Below are 20,546 nucleotides of genomic sequence, written 5' to 3' on the forward strand. Positions count from 1 at the left end.
AACCTACTTAAGACATCCATGCCCCTGAGATTATGCTAATGGAAAAGCACAGGAATAGCTGACAGTTATCCAGAGACACCTAATTTTTAGCTACTGGAATTTCTGGAAATGGGCATTCTGGTACATAGATGTCTGCAAGACAACAGGATGCCAGGAAAACTATGTTCATGTGCTTCTTAAGCCTTCTCTTTCATTTTGTAGTATTTAAAATACTGTCCCACTACAAAGCTTCTAGGAATGCAAAGGGCTATGATGATGAATATTGACCAAAACATGCTGAACTGAACTCTTTCTTTTTTTCTTTTTTTACAATGGACTCTTTTTTTATCATCTCTATTTTGCCATTCGCACAGATGAATAATAATGCATGGAAATATAAACCATCCTTTAAGGCTATGCAGATGGAGATGGCTTTTGAAAACTTGTCCTATACTAAACACACTGCCTTTTTCAGAACCTTCTGGCACTGAATGTTGCAACTGTTGCCCTTCTTGCCAAAAGAAGTTCTAAAGAGAATGAAAAAGGATCTGGGAAGTATCCATTTTCTTTCCTTATTATATTATCAGCATGTACTTACAGTAGATTTAATATACACACAACATACTGTGCATAGGATATAGTTTTCAAGGCAGTGCATAGCATTAGGAGTATTTGCTACAGTAGTTGCTGGTGCCTTAATAGAACTGTTCATAACATTCTGCAAAAATCATGTCCTTAAGCATATTTATTTAAACTCTGAAGGGAATGGAGAATTAAGCGTTTCAATGGAGTTGAAAAATGGAACGTATAATGTTTTGTTTCTCTTCAGTTATTGTCCCTTTATGGATTACTGCAGACAGTTCATTATAACTTATTTTACTGATTTTCTGAACCCAGATGAAATCCAAACCCAACTAAACTAACACACAGATTTCATTGACACATCCATGGGAGGGTGATCACACTAGAGAGATGTGGAGTTCATGGATTGGTTGTAGGGTAGCTATTTGTGTTAAACAGTTCCTTAGTCATAGAATCATAGAATCAGTAATGTTGGAAAAGGCTTCTAGGATCATCTTGTCCAGCTGTCCACCTACCACCAATACTGCCCACTAAACTATGTCCCCCAGTGCAGTATTTTCATGCTTCTTGAACACCTCCAAGGATGGTGACTCCACCACCTCCCTGGGCAGCCTATTCTATAATGTGTGAATAATATTCAGCATCTTGTCCAATAAGCCCTTTACTGATAAAAGAAAAGAGGACTGGCAATTGCAATTGACCTTACTTACTGTTGAAAGGAAAACCAGCAGGATACATGGTGCACTTTGCACCATGTAAGTACCTTTGTCTCACCAACCAGCTGGTAAGTGGATGGACACCTTTTGTGTCTGAAATGCTTTTTCAAACAAATGTCAAAGTGAGTAACAATATATGTATGCAGAACGTTAAGGAGTTTTCCTTGCTAGAAAATTATTCAAGCTGCAACTTAGCAAAGATTTTAATTTTTAAAATCTCCTGGCATTTCCCATGGTATGAACATTTCTGTTCTGTTTGTCTCACGTACGTGATTACTTATTTCTAAAGAATTTCTCATCGTTGTTAGGAAAATTCTGCTACCAGTCCAGTATTTTCAGGAATTGAACATTCTTTAGTGTAAGATCTACTTCTTTGCAAATGGCATTTTGGACCTGTGTGCTAAGAAAATTTTTTCATGTAATGTTATTATGTGGTAGATCCTAGAGACCTTAACTAGGTTGGGATGACTTTGAAAGAAATTTGTTACAAATTTATCCTAACAAAGCAATCACAGATCTTTCACTTAAGGCTTGTGAATATTTTCATCAAAATAATTAATAGTCAGAATATCATGATCTAAATGAAACAGGCAACCCAAGGAAGTGCTTTTTTCGTTATTTAATGTGCAGGCATGCAGACGCTAAGGATTTTACCCTGCAATTTGATAGGCAGACAGGTTCAAGTCAGAGAAAACTCACAAATTTGGGTACTTAGCACGTAAGCAGTGGGTAGAAAGAAAACTTTATGTTGATGTGCTGTTGTTATGAAATGGCTCCTTATTTCTCCAGGCTTTAATTCTTTTATCCTCAGTCAAATGAAGAATGATATTCTGCAATGACTGTGTTCTCAGGCCTGCATGTCTGTAGTCATTCAGGATTTCCAAACTGATCTGTTCCTATAGTCAGGGAAAAACACAGGCAGAATCTCCCCAAATCACATTTGGTAAGCATCATGCTTATCTACATTTTCAATACAGAAAACAGTTTTGCTGCTTTTCTGAGTCATCACAACACCACTGAATGAATAGTGTTAACAAATATACTTTCCAAAAGAGCCGAAGGAGAGTTTCCTTTTTGGCAAGGAAGCTTGTGGACTTTCTTCTAACCATTTTATTCTTGTAGTGACACGGACTGAACTTGCAGTTACAGAGATGAAAGTAAATGGTTCAGCTTTCTGCCCTGCTTAAAGGCAAGCATGAGGCTGGATGCTGCCTTCCTGCAGACTTGGGCAGAGTGCTCTTACTCTGCCGCAGTGCTCAGATGTCAGCTCTGAGGTTAGATGTCAGACTTACCTACGCTGTAAACTCAGCTAAGAAGGAGCTGTGTTTCCTGACATACACTTTTCCTTCTTTTTAAGGACTTAGTACTTTTTCAATAAAATAAATTTAATTTGTGGCTACATTTCAGCTCCATCGGTTTGATGGCATAAGTGGAGCAATACCAGCTTTGGATTTAGAGCAGTCGTGTGGCTGCGTCTCTCTGTGAAGCTTTCATGTGGTCGGGTGAGACATTCTTAGAATCCCCAAACATTTTTGAAGATCCTAAGCTGGAGACATTCACAATTCTTCCCTCCCTTTCTACCATTAATCCTTCATGTTTTAACAAGCACTGAAGTTAATACAGCCTACACTCTTTCCTGTCACACTGGGCCCCCCTCCCTCCTTTCTTTCCCTTGAATAAAGCAATCTGTTCTTTCCAGTCCATACTCTTGTAAATCAAAGGGATAGATGTCAGCACACACCATAACCAAGTATAAACTTCCTTTTTTTAATTAAACAGGATTTTGACATTTGGTTTCAAGAAGTGTTTCTTTCGTTTTATTTATTTATTTTTAATATGTGAGGGATGTCAACTGCTTTTATTTTATTTTCAGTAGAAGCTGAATTTTGTATGGTACCACAGAGAATCTCTTGCACAAAATCTTTCAGATGCTATTTCATAGTTGAATAGGAAATAATAGGGAAATAATACAGAATGTCTTATAGTTTAAGGGCTTTACAGTTTAGGGCTGACATTTTTGCTGAAGGTTTCCATACACAGAAATAATGTTTTAGGTACCATTTCAAACTTAATTGAGAAAAACAATTGTATTTTTGTTGTTACACTCTCTGCTATTTACTTACTATCTCATAACTATTAATTATACTTAGACATTTATGTGAAACAGAAGTATCCAGAATTATATCTGCTAATGTTAAAAATAAACAAGATGCTTGGAAGGAACATAGTCTGTATACCAGTGTACAAATCATGTATCTCAGCAGCCAGGGCAAAGTTGACAAGTGGAACCAGTATTCTGATCTGATAACTCTGCTTTTCCATGCTGATTCTCAGCCCTTGGTGTGATAAGAAAAAAGGATTTTATTTACTGTCTCAGTTCTCTTTCACACGTGTTTGCTCAGCTAGAAAATATACACAGGAGCTTCCTGAGTGCCTGCTGTAGTGTAACCTAGTATTTTGGAGGCTACAAATGCCTGTGAACTCCTCAGATCACTTCTTCCCACTGACAAAGTATTATTTGGAGATCCATCTGGTGTCAAGTGCAGGCATATGGCACCAGTATGGCAATGCTGCCTACGGGGGTGGTTTCCTGCAGAAGAGGTCTCGCTGAATGCAGTAGTTGTTGGCTATTTAAAGTCATTATTGTTTAGCACCCAGGTCTTTGTGAACTTGTTCAACTGGTGGCTGGGCAGAGTGCCATCTGAATCTATGGACATGAGCACAGACAGCTGAGTCTCTGGGGCCTTGCACACATCAGATGTGGGTACTGAGGTCAGGCTTCTCAGTAAGGAAAATCTAAATGAGTGTCTGTCCTAAGCATGTGTATCTGTGGTTGAAGGGATATGCCATCATTAATCCAAATCTGGGCTGGATTAAGCTTCTAAAATAAAAAACAGCACTGCCAACCACTTGAAGAGGGCTTGGGGCCTGTTTGAATTGGATGCATTGGCATGGAGGGAGGGGGTGATGGCGGTGGTGAACAAAGCCACTACCCTGTCCCCTCTACAGCAATTCTTTCCATGCAGGGCAAGAAAGCCATGAGCACAGGTCCTCAGAACTGCAGGCGTCTTGAAGGACTGGACAACACTTATTTTTCTCTTTGCCGAGACAAGAGCAGAGCCATGTTGTGCTTTGTTTCTGAAATTACGTTTTCAAAGCTCAGTGTTACAGCCAAGAGTAGAAGCTTGAGCACTTGGGGAGTGAGATCGTCTGCTTGCTAGGCAGAAATCTCAAGTTTATCAGCCTGGGCCTCACTTCCTTTTGCCTAGGCACTGCTCTCACCTGAGACTCACTTGTTAGGTGGCTTGAGAGTTGGTCATCTCTGGGACAGACAGAGCACACATGGGCACTCACTTGTTAGGTGGCTTGAGAGTTGGTCATCTCTGGGACAGACAGCAGCACCAGCATAGTGGCACCCATCATGAAGATAAAGGAGTGGAAAATCTGGGTGGGAGATCACAAGGCCAGAAGTGCCAGAAAGCTGAGGAGAAACAGAGAAAACTAAGTCAAGTAAACCATATCTGCATAGAGGGAGAAAACACCAGAGCACTAAGCTGAGGCAAACCATGAAGTGATTCACTGCGCAGAGAATTCGGAAAAATGCAGGTGACCAAGTACTGGGGGTTGCTTGTCTTCTAAGGGTGCTGACAGCTTGCAGACATAGGTGTTCTGTGGTGCCCGGGAAAAGATGACATTGGTCGCCCCTATTCTACATGCTGCTTTTACACTGTGGGCACACAACTCCCCAGGAAATTTCCTTCTGACATGAAATTTATCTATGCATTGTGGCCATATACTGTGAAACTAGCCGCTTCTGTCCTCTGTGCATAGAGCAGGTAAAATATACCCAGTGGAAAAACTGGGAAACTTTACCGTCATTACTGGAAAGTGCTGTGAGATTTCCCTAGAAAGATGCGGGAGAAGCACAAAGAAGGATACGCAATTATTTTAAAACCCAATCATGTGCTGGTTCCTGCCCCTTTGAAGTCAATGTCAAAACTCTGTTTTAAGGGAGCAAGACTACTTGAATCTGCAACCAAGATGCAGCCCGGAGGCAGAAGAGGCTTACGGGGAATGGTTTCTGCTGCTCTCCTTGAGCACAGAGCTGTTCAGACAGACTGGAGACCTGTCTGCCACTCTCTCCCATTAAGGCTAAGAAATTAATGCTTTTAAAGTTCTTAAATGAATGGGCTGGATCTGACAACCCTTACTCATCTGAGTACTGACATTAACTTTAAGAAAATAATCACTTTATTAAGTGCAACGGAGAGGAGTCCTGAAATTGTTAAATTCTGAATATTTTACAGAAGTTTTTCCTCAGTAGAAAAATAATATTGACATAATTAAAAGAATGTGAATATTTCATCAGTTGAAAAATGCAAGTTACTTTGGAACGACACAAAAAACTAGGAGCAGTGCAGAGGGCTCAAGTCCATGTCATGTCTGTAGGTTATTTTTGAACTTTATGAAAAACACACTTTAGCAGTTTATATCCTGACCATTCAGCTGTATTCTGGGATTCTGAATTCAAAAACATTCTAACCATGAAAACATGGCATTTAAAAATACACTGTCCGCTTGGCTTCTTCGCCCAGCTTCAGAGTCTCCCAAGTTTGTTTCAGACAAACTGAGAACTTTGTTGTGGAATGACTGTTTGAATTGGGGTTTCTTAAAATACATATGGAGCCTTGTAGCTGCTGTGGGGTGTACACAGCGGTGTAGCTGTACTATTTTAAAATCATCTGGGTATTTGACTTCATGTAAGAGTATCTGTCAGTTTAGTTATAAGGAATGAGTAGGGTTGATTAAAACAACTCATGAAGCCATTAAACAAAGAGATAAAATGTAGAACATGTGCTGTAGGGTCATTTTAATTATAACGTATGGGGGATCTGTGGCAACCGGATGGCAGCTGTGTTGTAGCTAAGTTTTAAATCTCTTCGCAGTACCAAAGTACTGTTACCCAAAGGTGTTTTTTTTTTCCTTATCTATAAAGCTAATGCGTCCTTTGGAAATGATGCTTGGGACCTAGCATTCTTACGACTGACCATAGTGCAATTACTGTGCTTAGGTGCCTAGATAGATAAGGGCTGAAATAGACAATTATATACATGAATCATCTGGTCACTAGCTACTAGGCCATATAACATCAGATAAATGTATGAAAAGCTTTAGTAGAGAAAGGGATCGGAGATGCCAAATGAATACCCCTGAAAATTCAGAGAGAATAGGACAGAAAAAGGTAGTAGCAACTTATTTCATCATCCTGGCAGTTTTATTATTTTTGGCCTTATTGGTCAAAAACACAGGACTGAATATATTGCTGTGTGATGTAAGTATTTCTACTAGGTTATTTTAGCAAAAAATCTGGCTTGAAACAACGGATATCAGCCAGCCACATGAATTCAGTAAGAGCTATTTAAACAGCACATTTTCCTTTATTCTTATTAACCTAGTTATAAACATCAAGAGTTGGCATAATTAATTCCAATCCTATTGGAGAGGGTATTTAATCTCTGGTGTAGGAACTGAAGCCAGTCTCTAGCTGCTAGAAATCATGAGAAGGCATAGTAAGGCAAGATGACCACACATCTGCCCACGTCAAAGTTTTTAGAACTCCATGCACCCCTGCCAGAGACAGAATCCTCAGCTAGGTAGACACTGGGTCTAGTTCAGTTTGGCAGCTCCTGTATTCTCAGTTCAACAAAGTTTACTTAAATGCCTGCAGTGTTTTTTTATGCAGCTGAAATATATTAATATAGTTAACACTTTGTCACTGAATTAAATGGATTTACATATAGGAATATCACCACTTCAAAAGGTCCAGTCATTAAATTATAACAAAGATTTGTTACCAAAACTGGTTGGAAATGATCAGAAAATGAGATTTGAAGAATATGCCCAGTAACAACAAAGTTAACTTTCTGCAGTTGCCATAGAAGTTAAAGTCTTGCTCTGTGGTTCATAAGCATCACTAAAACTGCCCATGGAAAAATGACTTTTGCTTCTATTTGCAAACTGCCTTTATTAGTATGTGAATTCTCAGGAAATTATATGAATACTGTAACTTTTGCTTTCCAATTTGCATAAAACAGAGAAAACATCCAGGATCAATTACATAAAAATGGGAAAGAATTCCTTGAAAAGAGAATGGAGGACCTGAAGGAGTTACAGATTGTTGCTCTTGGCTGTAGCTCATTGGCAATTGAAGGTTCTGGGGATTGATCCCTTGAGGACTTCAGATGTTGTATGTTATTTTAAAGAGACTTAAAGAAGGCAATTGGAACAGATACTCATCTCCATGCCGGCCTGTGGAGCACTCTCCCAGATGGCCGAGGCAAGTGTTGCACCAGTCTGGCTCCTCAGCATCCCCAGTTTAAAGAAAATGTACAAACACAACCCAGCTGGCATTACAAAGATGAAGAACTCGCTTCTGCTCAAACTATGTAAAGGAAAGTGTGAGTCCCTCTGCTATTAGAAAAAGACTTTTCTGTAGCAGGGAAGTCAGTCATTGATCCACCAAGACACTGTTTATCAGCCAACGTTCTCAAGGAAGCACACCTTGAGGCACACTTTGGATGGCCTCTCACAAACTCATCTGAAATTTCTGGAGAGTTAGAAGAGCAATATGGGAAGCAGTATTCCTGCTAGGAAGTAGTGAGCCAGGAGCCTCTGTTGGATTGATGACTGGTTGCTTGAAGTTCTAATTTTTGAAAAGGAAATGAAGCGCTTCCACATCATTGTCATGGAGAGGTTCTTAGCGTCGTACTAAGACTTATCTTATGGTTCATATTTTCCTTAGGACCAATGGAATTACACACACATTTTAGGATCAGAATCAGCTCCTTGCATGTGTCCTATTGACTTTAGCAGAATTACTGATGTGCAAGGAACGTGAATAGGAGTCACGCACTGATTCTAAAATTCAAAATGCTAACTGCAGCAGGAGGAAAACTGAACATGACTGATGAAACTAACCCCTCTCTCTTCTTCTCTACCTGCTTTACTCCAGTCCTCTGTGATGTCTGTCTGTTTTGCCCGCTTTCACCCGAACCTGGTTGTTGGTGGAACATACTCTGGCCAAATTGTCTTGTGGGATAATCGCAGCCACAGACGAACTCCTGTTCAGAGAACTCCCTTATCTGCTGCTGCTCACACGGTAAGGATAAAAATCACCTCTTCCCTTCCTTAGAGGAAACAGCAGAGAAGTGAAGCTGTCTAGTCGTGTCTACAGTGCTGGTTGCTACACAGATGAAAACATAAGTGTGGCCCTTGAAAGGGGAGAAGCAGATGACAGAGGTGTACAACCACCTCCTGTGTTAAGCCATTACACTTCATATGGTCAGGTCAGGAGACTGTCCTTCTTAATGAGGAAGACAAGAGGAGCAGTTAAAACACTCAAGTGAGGCACCTATGTGATTCTTGCTCTTCATTGCCTGTACAAGAGAGTCAGGTTACTGTAGGGACTGTGTGTCTGTCAGTCAAATATGCAGGCAATTTGAATCATTTATTGTTGACTACTTGTGCAAGAGTTTGTCTCTTGAAACAGATTAGGCACCTACAGTGATCTAACTAGGTTCTGCTGAGTACACACTTGCGCTTTTGAAGAGTGTGGGGCAACTGCTTCTGTTTTACAGCAGAGAAATATACAAATCCCTTTAGTGGCCTTCTGCTCCAGACAAGATCATCGAGCAGAGTGAGGGGCAGTTTGTTTCAACAGAATGCTATGGAAATGCATTTTGATGACACACAAAGATATCTGCAGATATAATGATGATTGCACAGGGCTTTGGTGATTGCACAGGCTCTAGGAGATAGAGCAATACAAAGTATTTGAGAAGGAAGAGAGTTTCTCCATACTCTAAAGATTATGTCTGTGGTAGAAGATGTTCTTACATTGCAAAGTACCCATACTGTGCTAGAGGAAGAGACAAGCCTGGATTGCCTACAATCTGTGATAGGGCTGACCTTCGCTCCACCCTGCTCTGAGATGCTGAGCATCCTTGAGCATTCCTCCTGGAGACTTTGGGTTTAGATAGCCTCTTCATATGAGCTGGAAGGTTTACTCTGTGGGTGGTAATGGTATCTCGTCTTGGGACTGAGCTTGGGGCCATTCCTGAGTGGAAAGTGGAAAACAGACACTTAGAAGAAAAATGTAATAAAATAAGAATACAGAAAAAATTTGCAAAATTTCCTGAAACGTAAGAAACTGAGCTACACAAAGCAGTCTGAAAGATACTAATCTTGTTCTAGCAGAAAGAGGGATCAGACAACACGATTGGTCATTTGCACCTCCAGCATATACAGTTCTGTGATTCTTATCTTTGGAATTTGCAGATCAAGGTTCAGCTTTTATTTGACTGTGACAACATAATCCCTGGAGTTAAAAGACAATGTCTAAAAGCCATGTCATATGAATTGAAGATTCAGCACATGGCCAGTATTAAAAAATGACAGGTGTGCACAGACATGCTTAGTGGGCCAGGCAGTACAAATATTGTGCCTTAAATTTCCACTATCATGAATGTTGATGTAATAATCTAATGATCTGTGCCATGGGTTGCAGCTTCAACTCTGCTTTTCATTTCCCTAATGTTTTTGCTCATTTTATCACCAGTAATGGTGTTCAATCTGCATGAAAGGGAGCAGTCTCTCCTGGAAGTGCAATTTAGAGATGTAGTAGACCAGAAAACTAATGGCAAGAAACTGACTATCGCTGAAAATTGAACAACTGGGACGCAAAATCTAGTGGAAAAGAAAAGATTAATGGGAAGTAATTTGTTTACATTCAAAGATGTCTAAGACAAAATTGTACCTCCTGGAATTACATATTAAAATAGTTTTATTGTATGGAACAATATATGATGTTTTGCTTCTGACAAATAAAAATAAATGACTTTCTGTTGTGGATGTGCACTTTATGTGCTGTTGTTGATTGGTATAAATAAGTGTTTATACAGTCTAACATGAGGAAGCATTATGTTTTTAAAGAGTGATCAGATCTTACAATAAAAGAGTACTTACTTTTTGTTCATATTAATGAATCACTTACCTAAACTGTAAATGAAGTCTTGGCTGCAAAAGGCTGGCTTGAATCCTTGCTGTCAAGAGAAAGGTTTAAGTCAAGATAACTCTAGTGTGGCAATATTACTTTGTGCACTGCTAGGTAAGTGAGTTGAATAGTCAGTTTTTAATTTGAATTTATGCCATATGCAAAAAAAAAAAAAAAAAAAGGATTTTTCTCTTTTTGTTCTCTCAGTTGGCTTATTTGAAACAAAAAGAGTATGTTGTCATCACCAACTTAAACCTTCCTTAAGTTTAGTCTCACTGATTGCTGCTTGGATTCACAAGGAAAGAGAGTTCTACCCGCAGCTTACTCATTAATTTCCTTTCACACCCACCACACATCTGCACTTGGGACAACAGGAAATTTTAATTAAGACAAAACCCTTTTGCATGATGATTTCATTTCCAAAATAAATAAAAGCAAGCTGGCAGCAACTCTTTGAAAGGAAGGAGCCTGTTTAGACTTTCTGTTGCGTACAGTTGGTTGTCTTTTCCATCCATTTTCCTTAGGTCTTTTCATTTTTTATTGTGAGTTTTATTGTGCATGAAATTGATGGTTGGCAACCCTGATTAAAGCCAGACCTGGCACACAGAGGTGCTGCTGGAATGACATGGCTGCCTCTCTGCCTTCCCCCTAAATACTGTAGCTACCCCACTGGCTGCATTAGCTCCCAGCCTCCTCTGTCCTCACCCCTCTGGCCCACTGGAGGTCAAGCACCCATTAAAAAATAGGACTGAGTTTATTTTGCACATCACTGTGTGCTAATCATATTTAGCAGTGTGATAATCAGCTCACCACTAAGGAGCATGAAGGTCCATTGTAGGAGGGTAATAGCATGAGAAACATGTTAGGGACAGACTGGAGTCCAGACATAACCTGATGTCCATCTGATGATCGGGGGGGAAACAGCTCCTGTGACAGTCTTGTGAGAAAGAGAAATCAGCATCAGAGTAGACCTTGCAATTTAGTGCTCTGTGATGTGTACAGGAGGCCTCTAAGCAAAAGCACCATTTCGGGAGCAATTGCTGATGAGTCCATCTTTCGTGCTGTGCACATGCACTGTATGTTCAGATGCCGCCCTTTTTGCAATTAGAGCCAGGGGCATTTATTGGGCGTGCTGTGGTATTAAACCTGAGAGATAGCCAGTGCTAGCTCTGCCTTTTGTTGCTGACTACAGAGGTGAACTGCAGCTGGATCATCAAGGAGTGTAAAATAACTGTCAATTCTGTCATTCATTTCAATAGGAGAAAATGCTAGGTTTCCAACCCTACACAGAGTTGGATTAGAAGCTGTAAGGCATCTCTTCTAAGTTGTGTCCTGATTTGCATTGAATAAGGAAATTATTCATGAAAAGCATTTTTTTTATTCTTAAAGACACAAGTCTCATATGTACAACAGGCAGGGAATTACAGTTTGTCTTTGGTTGACTTCTGTATATGTCTTACTCTTAATTAAGCAGTATCACTTGTAGTGGTCAAAGAAAATTAAATCTCATTGTTCAGTCTGATTGATTATTCACTGTGAAAATTGCTGAACTTGGACCATCCCTCATATGTCACCATCACATATCAGATGACACTTCAGGCTGAAAATGTTAGCAGGTTTCTGGGGAAATGAACAGACCAAGTTTAATTACTGCATGCTAAGTGGAATTCAGCCTTCATGGACTGACCATACTATGAGGAACCAGGTGTAACACCTTGAATTTAGTCACTCCACAATTAGAATGACAAATCTAAAAAGGTGTATTGGCCAATACTGGAGAACAATGACGGACTAGTTTTCATTTTTATGCTGAAGTGCATTTGCAAATATTTAGCATGCAAGCCAAACTCTAGAAGAGTTCAATTTTTACACAGCTGTTTTCTTCAATAAAGTTTTCCTTTTGATTCCATTTGGATGATTTGCCCGTTATTTTCAGTGTTGAAAGCCATCAGTAGAATGATACATGTCCCTGTGGGTGTAATCTCATCCACATAATTCAGTATTTTCACAGTGTTACCCAGCTGAGTTGTTTTATGATGAGGAAAATGAAACTTTGAAAACACTCCCATGTCCGTAACATGCCTCTTAGAATTGAAATTTAAAAAAGAAGTTAAAGTCCTATATGGCAAAAGCCTGGTCCTGTATTTTCCAGACATTATGTGATAACTTAGTCATTCTTTACAATAAGATATGAGATATTAGAAATGTGTTTTGAAGATGTGAGAATGTCTCTCTGACTTCCAGTGTTAATGTGTTTCCAGCATCCGGTGTATTGTGTCAATGTAGTTGGAACACAGAATGCACACAATCTCATTACTGTCTCCACGGATGGAAAAATGTGCTCCTGGAGCCTGGACATGCTCTCAACTCCACAGGTGGGTTTGTTTTCACCTATACAGGAGAAAATCACCTTCAGTAAAGGAGGATACCTGCTTAATGGAACATAGCTCCTAAAAGCCAAAACCTCACATCTTATACAAACTAAAACCAGTGGATGCACTTGAAAGAATACAGCTTGCTTCCAGCAGTCTCTGCTAAGAGCCAAAACCCATTTCCTTTACCACAAATCATATAATTATTATAATACGTTAATACATAGGTCAGTTTCAAGTGAAAATGAAATAATCCATTTTAAAGCATGGTAATTACAGAAGTTGCCTGTGGTATAAATTGTACTTACTCTACACTGTTGTTTAACAAATATGGACTAGATTGCGCTGCTGCTGAACACACCCTAGGCACTGTGGGTTTCCAAGGCACAAAGTCTGAAAGCTTACTTTGTTGCCTGCTTTCAGTAGTTAAAAGAAAGAAAAAAACAATGTAAATCAGAATTTTTAGAGCTAACTCCTCCCTCTGGAATGTTTGTTGCTATTGTCTTCCCTTCCCCCTCCTACCCCCGCTTTGTATCAGAAATGAAAGGAAATCCAGGAAAATTGTCCAAACCCCTTGTGATTATAATAATGGAAACTAAACAAAGAATCTGACGCTGAAGAGGCCCGATGGAAACTATCTCTTAAGTGTTATCTTTCAGAGTAGTACATTTGTACATTTTCTGTTCCAGTGTATTACTGTTTTTTGTTCAACTCTTTTCTTAGAAAAAATATTTTATTTGTGTTTTTGTTAAACATCATAGGATCTGCTCTTGTTTGAAAATGCTGAGTAGGAGCTGCTCTTAATGATTCCATTAATCATCCATTAATTATGCATTAATGTGCAATTACTCTTGAGTCATTTGCTTTTCAGTGTTGACACAAGATGTGGAACTCTTCTCCTCCTTCGCCATCTAAAGGTCCATGTCAAGTCCAAGCTAGTCGTTTGAGTTCCTTTTACAGTTAATGTAGAGAGAAACCAGCGCTTCTAGAGGACAACTCATCCCATCCCAGTGTGAAATATCACTTTAGATATTCTGGGGTACAGAACTGTACTTACATCTCAGGATATAAGCTGCTTCCGGAAGTCATCCCATCTAATCCCCTACTCAAAGTTTGATCACGTTCCTCATGCTCCTTCTCAGACATTATGGGTCTGGTAGTTGTGTCATGGGACTATGAGAAACCACTACAGTTCCGGAAAAGAAGAGGCATCTAAAATGGCCCAGACGTGTGTGTTTAGGAACCTGAATCCTCTGCCCCATTTCTCACTTAAACATAGAGAAGATAAATCCTTGTGTGTTCACCTAGTGGAATACTGAATTTTCAAGCAGAGATTTGTGAACATTTCAGTTCCAGAACTTCATCATTCAGATGGAATTTCCCAGATTCAAAACTAGCTTTCAGCAACAATGGGAACAAGCCCCATGTTACACTGAAATTTAGTGCTTGGCTGACAGCGGTCTTGAAAAGAAGGGCATGGAGCTTGATGTCAAGCTACACACTGTAGCTTTACATTGAGAGGAGCAGTATTGTTGATGTGCATTAGTTTGAAACTTTCCAAAGACACAGATCCAGAGCACTCATGTACAGCCATGGTGTAGGCTCTGGTGGAGATTCCACCACAGTATCTGGCCATACCTAAAGACACTAAACAATGATCTCACCCCAGAAGATTTTTATAGAAATATATGGTCCACAGGTGCTCTGCCAATGCATTTTCCAGGTCTTATTCTTCCTTTTTAATAGAAGCGAATGTATGTGAAAGACAAATATAAATAATGCAGAAGTATTTCTCTATGGATTTGCAGCCCTCTCCTCCCACAGGGACACCCACTTTCTTCAGCTACAGTAAAAATCCCTCCTGATAAAAATGCTATAATCTTTAGCCCTAGAAGAATAGCAGCTTAGGCATTTAAATGTAGAAAGCACACACACTTAAACAGCTGAAAATGAAAATTACTAAATCATTCAGGCACTCTGTGGGATTCTTGGGTTACACCAGTTAGGCTGCACAACCAAAAAGTTTAGGGTTGTGCAAAATCTGCTCAAAGCATACGCATCTTGCAGCCACCACAAACTGCTCGTGCTGGTTGTATTTGAAATGTACAAAAAGGAGTATGCTGATTTACTCTGAAATATAGCTAGAAAATAAAAAGGAAAATATGCTTGCTGGTTTGTAGCTTGATGGTGGAATCTGGAGAAAATATTTATGATTAGCTCAGAAAATCTCTGAAAAACAATGTTTAGAATAGCAGTAGTGACATGATGCTGTCTTCTCAATTTTGTTCTGCAGAGAGATGAATGTCACTGTCTGATAAATGCCTCAGGTGCATGTGATATTACATGTGTTTCCTGACAAACAACTGACTTAAAAAAATGTTTGTAAGTAGGAGGGTATTTTTTATTAGCGCCTGGGGCTGGCAAGTATAGCCATTAAGGCATTACCTTTAGTTTCTGCACCATTAGATTTTAAATTCTCACCTGCCATCTCTGCCTGATTTAAGATGATGTTCCAGAGACCAGTGCCTTGCAGCCGCTCTGAAACATGTGACACAGCATCAGGGATGGCAGGAGCAGGGCATCCTGGTTGTGACATTGCATCTTCTTGCACTGTCCAACACAGAAACATAAATCTTATGACTGGATCAGATGATTCCTTCTTCCTTTCTTACTACTCTGTGTAACATTTAGAAACGAATTAGCAAAAAAAAATACCCAAACAAGCCAAACAAAAGGACAGCTGCAGAGTAATAACAAAGACCTGTTTTGATAGGAGAGCATGGAGCTGGTATACAACAAGTCCAAACCAGTGGCGGTTACAGGAATGGCTTTCCCAACCGGAGATGTCAATAACTTCGTTGTTGGCAGTGAAGAAGGAACAGTCTACACAGCCTGTCGTCATGGAAGGTGATTTTAAGCTTTTTGTACTTCTATAACATTGTCTGTGCTGGCATGAGGTAGCCACGTGTGCGGAGTGCGTTTAGTTTTTTTGCCTTGGATCAGCAGGATCTGTGCTGGGACAGGACTAGCATGGGAGCTGCCCAGCTTCATACATGTGTTACTGCATGCACTGCAGTGCTTGGCCCACCTCCCTGTGCAGTCAGTGGGGAGCAGTAACAGCAGGCAGGTTTGACTTCTCTCGCCTTTTTCAGACATCCACTTGAAGAAGAGATGACTGGCACCTTGGAAATGCCCCTTTCTCAGCCGTGATTATAACGGAAGTCTGGAGTGCTGGCTGGGGAGTAGATGTCTGTGTCCGGGCAGGTTGTATCAGGCCCCAGGAGACAGTTTTGTTGCAGGGTAATCAAACTTAAACCACTTGTAAGAAATGGTAATCTGCTTTATTTTTTACCATCTTCAGCTTCATCTTCAGTCTCCATAGGCAGATAGGAAAGAAAAGACACCACAGACATGTCTGTGTGTGAGAAGGAGAGCATATGAAGCACCGATGCATGGGCAGAGCTTGTCTGATTTGCCCAGGCAGGCCATTAGTACAAGACTTGATAAAATGACCTGGGAAAAGCTTAGTGGGACAAATATTTTCAAGTAGCATTTGGAACCATAGCTGAAATACTGTTTTTCCAAGTGTAAGATGCACCTTCCTAATGACAAGGGTCTGAGTGCTGTGTTGCTAAGCACTGATCTCTCCACTTCTAAAGTGAGGAAAGGGCAAATTCACTTCCATAATTTAAACAAGTTCCTTATTTTGCACCCTGTAAGCTTTCTAAGGCTGCAGTTAAGAGCAAGGAACTCTCACCACAGGCCTCTGGAGAGATCAATTCCTTGTGTTTGCTGTAGTGATCTGCAGGGTGCTTGTGTGCTCTCAGCTTCTGGTAGCAGTTTCATCCTCTGGGATGCTTGAGTGGCTTCTGTAAAGAGCAGGCTATTTCACTGATAGATCTAAAGCTGACCTTCCACTTCAGTAGTCTTCAGATTCGTATGTTACCACAGTCCTTGTTTCAGGGACCAAATACACATTGACAGTGGTTTAGCAGTGGTTTAAGATTGTAAGGCTTCTATTACACATTCTTAATACTGTACAGTCACGGTTTTACGTATATTTTCTTCAAAATGATTTTTATTTAAAAATATGTTTTGCTTTGCCCTGCTGACAGTATTGCAATACTGTGTCTGTTTAGGCATTATTGTGATAGGCTGTGTGGTGGCTGCTGGTCTGAATTAGTTTGTGGCTGCTGGGATAGATGGAGCACACCCAAGGGCATTTCTCACTTCTGATCTTTCAGATGTGCCTGGTTTGTTCCTCACAAGAGGAGGACAACTGATGTGGCATCATTTGCTTACAGGAAGAGCAAAACTGCACATGTTCTTTCTTACCCAGAGTTGTACTTTTCCTTCCTGTTCTAGCCTCACTCCAGTGAAATGCACACCTTCCCATGTTTAAAATAATGACTGTAATACCTGATCCTGTGAGCAGTCCTTTCACATTTTGTGAAAAAGGATTTGCTTCCTAGGGACATGACTGACTGCTATGCAAAGTTATTTTAAATATTTGAGAGAAAAAGAATTGCAAATGATATGTCATTAGCATCTTTGCATTTTTATTTTAATGGTTATTCCTTGTAATAATAGTGTACTCAGATGTAGAAGATGTAGTATAATTATAATTTCTAATTACTTTATAATTATACATACGTGTTATTTCAAGCTATAGTAGTAGACAGTATATGTAGAAGTCAGTAATGCAGGTCTTCAGAAGGAAAAGGAGCTGTCTCCCTGTGCTGGATCCTGAGCACTAAGTGTGCCCGCAGCAGTGAGCCACTGCAGGCAAAGGCCTTGCTGAAGGGAGAGGGCTTTGCAGGTTAAGTGGAGCTTTAAAAGGAAACAGGATTCTAAAAGTAAAGGAAAATGATGTTAAAACACCAGATGTTAACTCACACTCTGAATGTAAATGTCTCTTCCTCCTGCAGTAAAGCCGGCATTGGTGAAATTTTTGAAGGCCACCAAGGACCCGTCACAGGAATCAATTGTCACATGGCAGTGGGCTCAATTGACTTTTCCCATCTCTTTGTCACATCATCATTTGACTGGACAGTGAAGTTGTGGACCACAAAGGTGAGAAAACCAAGCTGAGAAGTGATGGGTAACGCTGCTTGTGAAAATGCCGTTGTCAGAAATGTTTCACTTGGAATGGATTCACTGAAAGGCTGTGCTTAGAAAAGGCGTAGCGTTACAACTGTAAGTTAAATGCATACCCGGTGTAACTATGTCAGACATCTTTGCCATGGAGCCTACCCTATAAAGGTAGTTTCGGCTGGCTTGCACTTCAGTATTAACCCCAGTGTTGAGCAATTTCACTAGGAAAGGAAAACAGGATGTGTCGTAGTGGCAGTCATCAAACAATCCATCCAGCACTCATTGTGCAGGCTAAATTGCAAGGCTAATAGTGTGCACTGTGACAGTGCAGCAGCAGGAACACTTCCTTCTGATAAAGCAACAGGGAGCCACATGTACGACGGTGCAATCAATATCCTTCAGGAAACTCATTGCTGTAGGAGGTTGTGGTAGCCAGAAAGTATAACTCATCCCAATGACATCAGACACTGATGGCTGGAAGCAGGGAGGAAATACATGCTGGTACATTCATGACTTCTGTGGATCTGTTGTTGAGTGCTCTGTGGATGTGTCTATGTCACCTCTTACTGGGACAGCATTGTGAACAGTGGAAATGAATACACAGGCCTGTGGAGCTTTGAATCCCCGTGCTCCATCTAAGTATGTGTAAATATAGGCTAATGACAGAGTGACCAAAAACTGCAGGACAGTTTAAACAGACCAACCTCATTGTGCAGGTTGAGTGGAACAGGAAAGTAAAATCCCTACTATTTAAGTCATACAAACAGTTATTTTTGTCATACACCAGAGCAGAGAGTTGCATTTAAAACACCTGGCTTTTGTCTTCGGCATTTCTTTATGTCTGTGTTTGGTTCACACCTTGAGCTGTACTCAACAGTGCTCCAGCGCTAGAAGTTGACCCCAGTCAGGAAATATCTCAGTGTGTGTTCCTCAAAGGCATCAGGGCTTGGAGATGCTGAGACAGATGCACAGCAAATGTAAACACAAAAGTGATCAGAAGGGATCATGTGGCAGCCTTGTTCTGGAAACAGAAGCACAGTTACCTAGATAACAACTTGAATTAGCCTCTGTGGTAGCTTCATAACACATTTGTTAATAGCTTGATCCAGTGTGTATGCTAATTAATAGGTATCTTTGCATGATGAGCAATGACCACAGCTGACAGTTTTGTTTGAGCATTACAGTTTCTAAGCATTGTATACTTGTTAGGAGGAGGGTGCGTGACTTGCCTGATTCTCACCATAAACAGCAGTGGATCCAGCCTTAACCAATGCAGAAGTGTTAACAGAGGGTGGCTGTGGGCAGGCTTGGATGAGTCTGGGGTCAGTCCTAGGTGGTAAATGTTAGAGAGGGCTGCAGGATAACCCCATGACAGAGAGCTGGATCGAGCTGGTGAGTCTGGTGTCTGAGATAAGGGAGTGCTGGGCAGTGGCACTGGTGACAAGGGAGTATCAGATGGCTGAAGCTGAAGTTAACTAAGAGAAAAAGAATTTGTGGGTACTGGGTGGAAAATGAAATGTAGGTACTGAAATACCCGCCTTCCAAATACACATGTCCAGAAAAGTTTGGGATAAGTATCAGACCCTCAGCTTGAGGCTGAATATCTCACTAAGGGTCTCATCCTTCTGCACTGTAAAGGAAATGATATTAAGGAGTAAGAAGGCATGGTTTTTTATTTTGAATGCCTGGGTTTTTGGAAGTTAGTGGCAACACTAACACAGCGTATTTTGGACACAAAGACACTGCAATTAGCAGTACATAGTAATCCTTGTGGAATACTTCATTGCCAAAATGGTTAGGTCAGATACTGTTCAATATAGTCAGTTTTCAAAGAACCAAGCAATTTAAATTTTTAATACCTCATCTGGCAAGAGAGACTTCCTGAGAAAGCTGTTTGACCTAGCTGATGGGAGCAGGGATGTGCATGTGACACACTGCAGCACTGCTCTGAGCTGGAAGCAGCATTGCTGTACTGGCTCAACTGATTTCTCTGGAGCAGGTCTGAGCAGCAATAGCAGCTCTAGGCTGCTGCACTGCTAGCCTCTGCGCTGTGCAGACCTACTCTGATGCTCTAGACAAGCTTGTGAAATGTAATGTTTTCTTTTTCTTCCAATCTGACTACTGCAGAAATTTCTTTTCACATTATCTCTTGGCTGGAGTGAGTACATATTTGGGGCTCTCTTTTGTTCCATTCCCATAGTCAGGAGCCAGTCCATCAATGGCCTTTGAACAAACTCCTTCAACGTTTTTGATTATCTGAAAAAAATAGTGTATTAATATGAAAAATTGACTGATACAGATGGTTTATGAGAGTTTACTCAGACTTCTTTATTATTAGTATTCCTTTGATTTCTTATTTGTAAATTTAATCCCTCTATCAGCATCCAAAGCTGCATCGCTTTCTGGCTCCCACAAGTGATGTCTACTTAATCCTGTGCACATTATCTTTTTTCGTCCTGAAATTCCTTTCTTTTTCACAGGTTCAGAATCAATGTCCAATTGTAAAGTGAACCATAAAAGCTCTGTGTTTATATTGCCTATTGATGTGGTGTAGCACCCTGGGGTGCTTACAAGAAAGGCACTTTCATAGCAGGCATTTGACTGATGGATTGAAAGCCCTGTCTCCCTTAAAAACTCTGGATTGACATTTTATAATCTGTTTTTGCAGTTAACACATTTTCCATCTTAACACAGTTTAACCAGGTGACTGAGAATAAGGTTTTCACTAACTGAAGAATGAAAGTTTTGTAG

General features: G+C 40.4%; 1 protein-coding gene across 4 annotated transcripts in view; it reads left to right on the forward strand.

Annotated features, from left to right (window-relative positions):
• Positions 1-20,546, forward strand: part of DYNC1I1 (dynein cytoplasmic 1 intermediate chain 1) — a gene marked incomplete in the record, with an annotated part of 184,853 nt that overhangs the window by 125,546 nt on the left and 38,761 nt on the right. For all 4 annotated transcript variants that reach the window (XM_021388558.1, XM_021388560.1, XM_021388559.1 and 1 more), the window contains 4 exon segments: positions 8,290-8,436; positions 12,591-12,704; positions 15,475-15,608; positions 17,630-17,774. In XM_021388558.1, the coding sequence (XP_021244233.1) occupies positions 8,290-8,436; positions 12,591-12,704; positions 15,475-15,608; positions 17,630-17,774 (540 nt within the window).

This window comes from Numida meleagris, chromosome 2 (assembly GCF_002078875.1).
Source record: "Numida meleagris isolate 19003 breed g44 Domestic line chromosome 2, NumMel1.0, whole genome shotgun sequence".
Lineage (NCBI taxonomy): Eukaryota > Metazoa > Chordata > Aves > Galliformes > Numididae > Numida > Numida meleagris.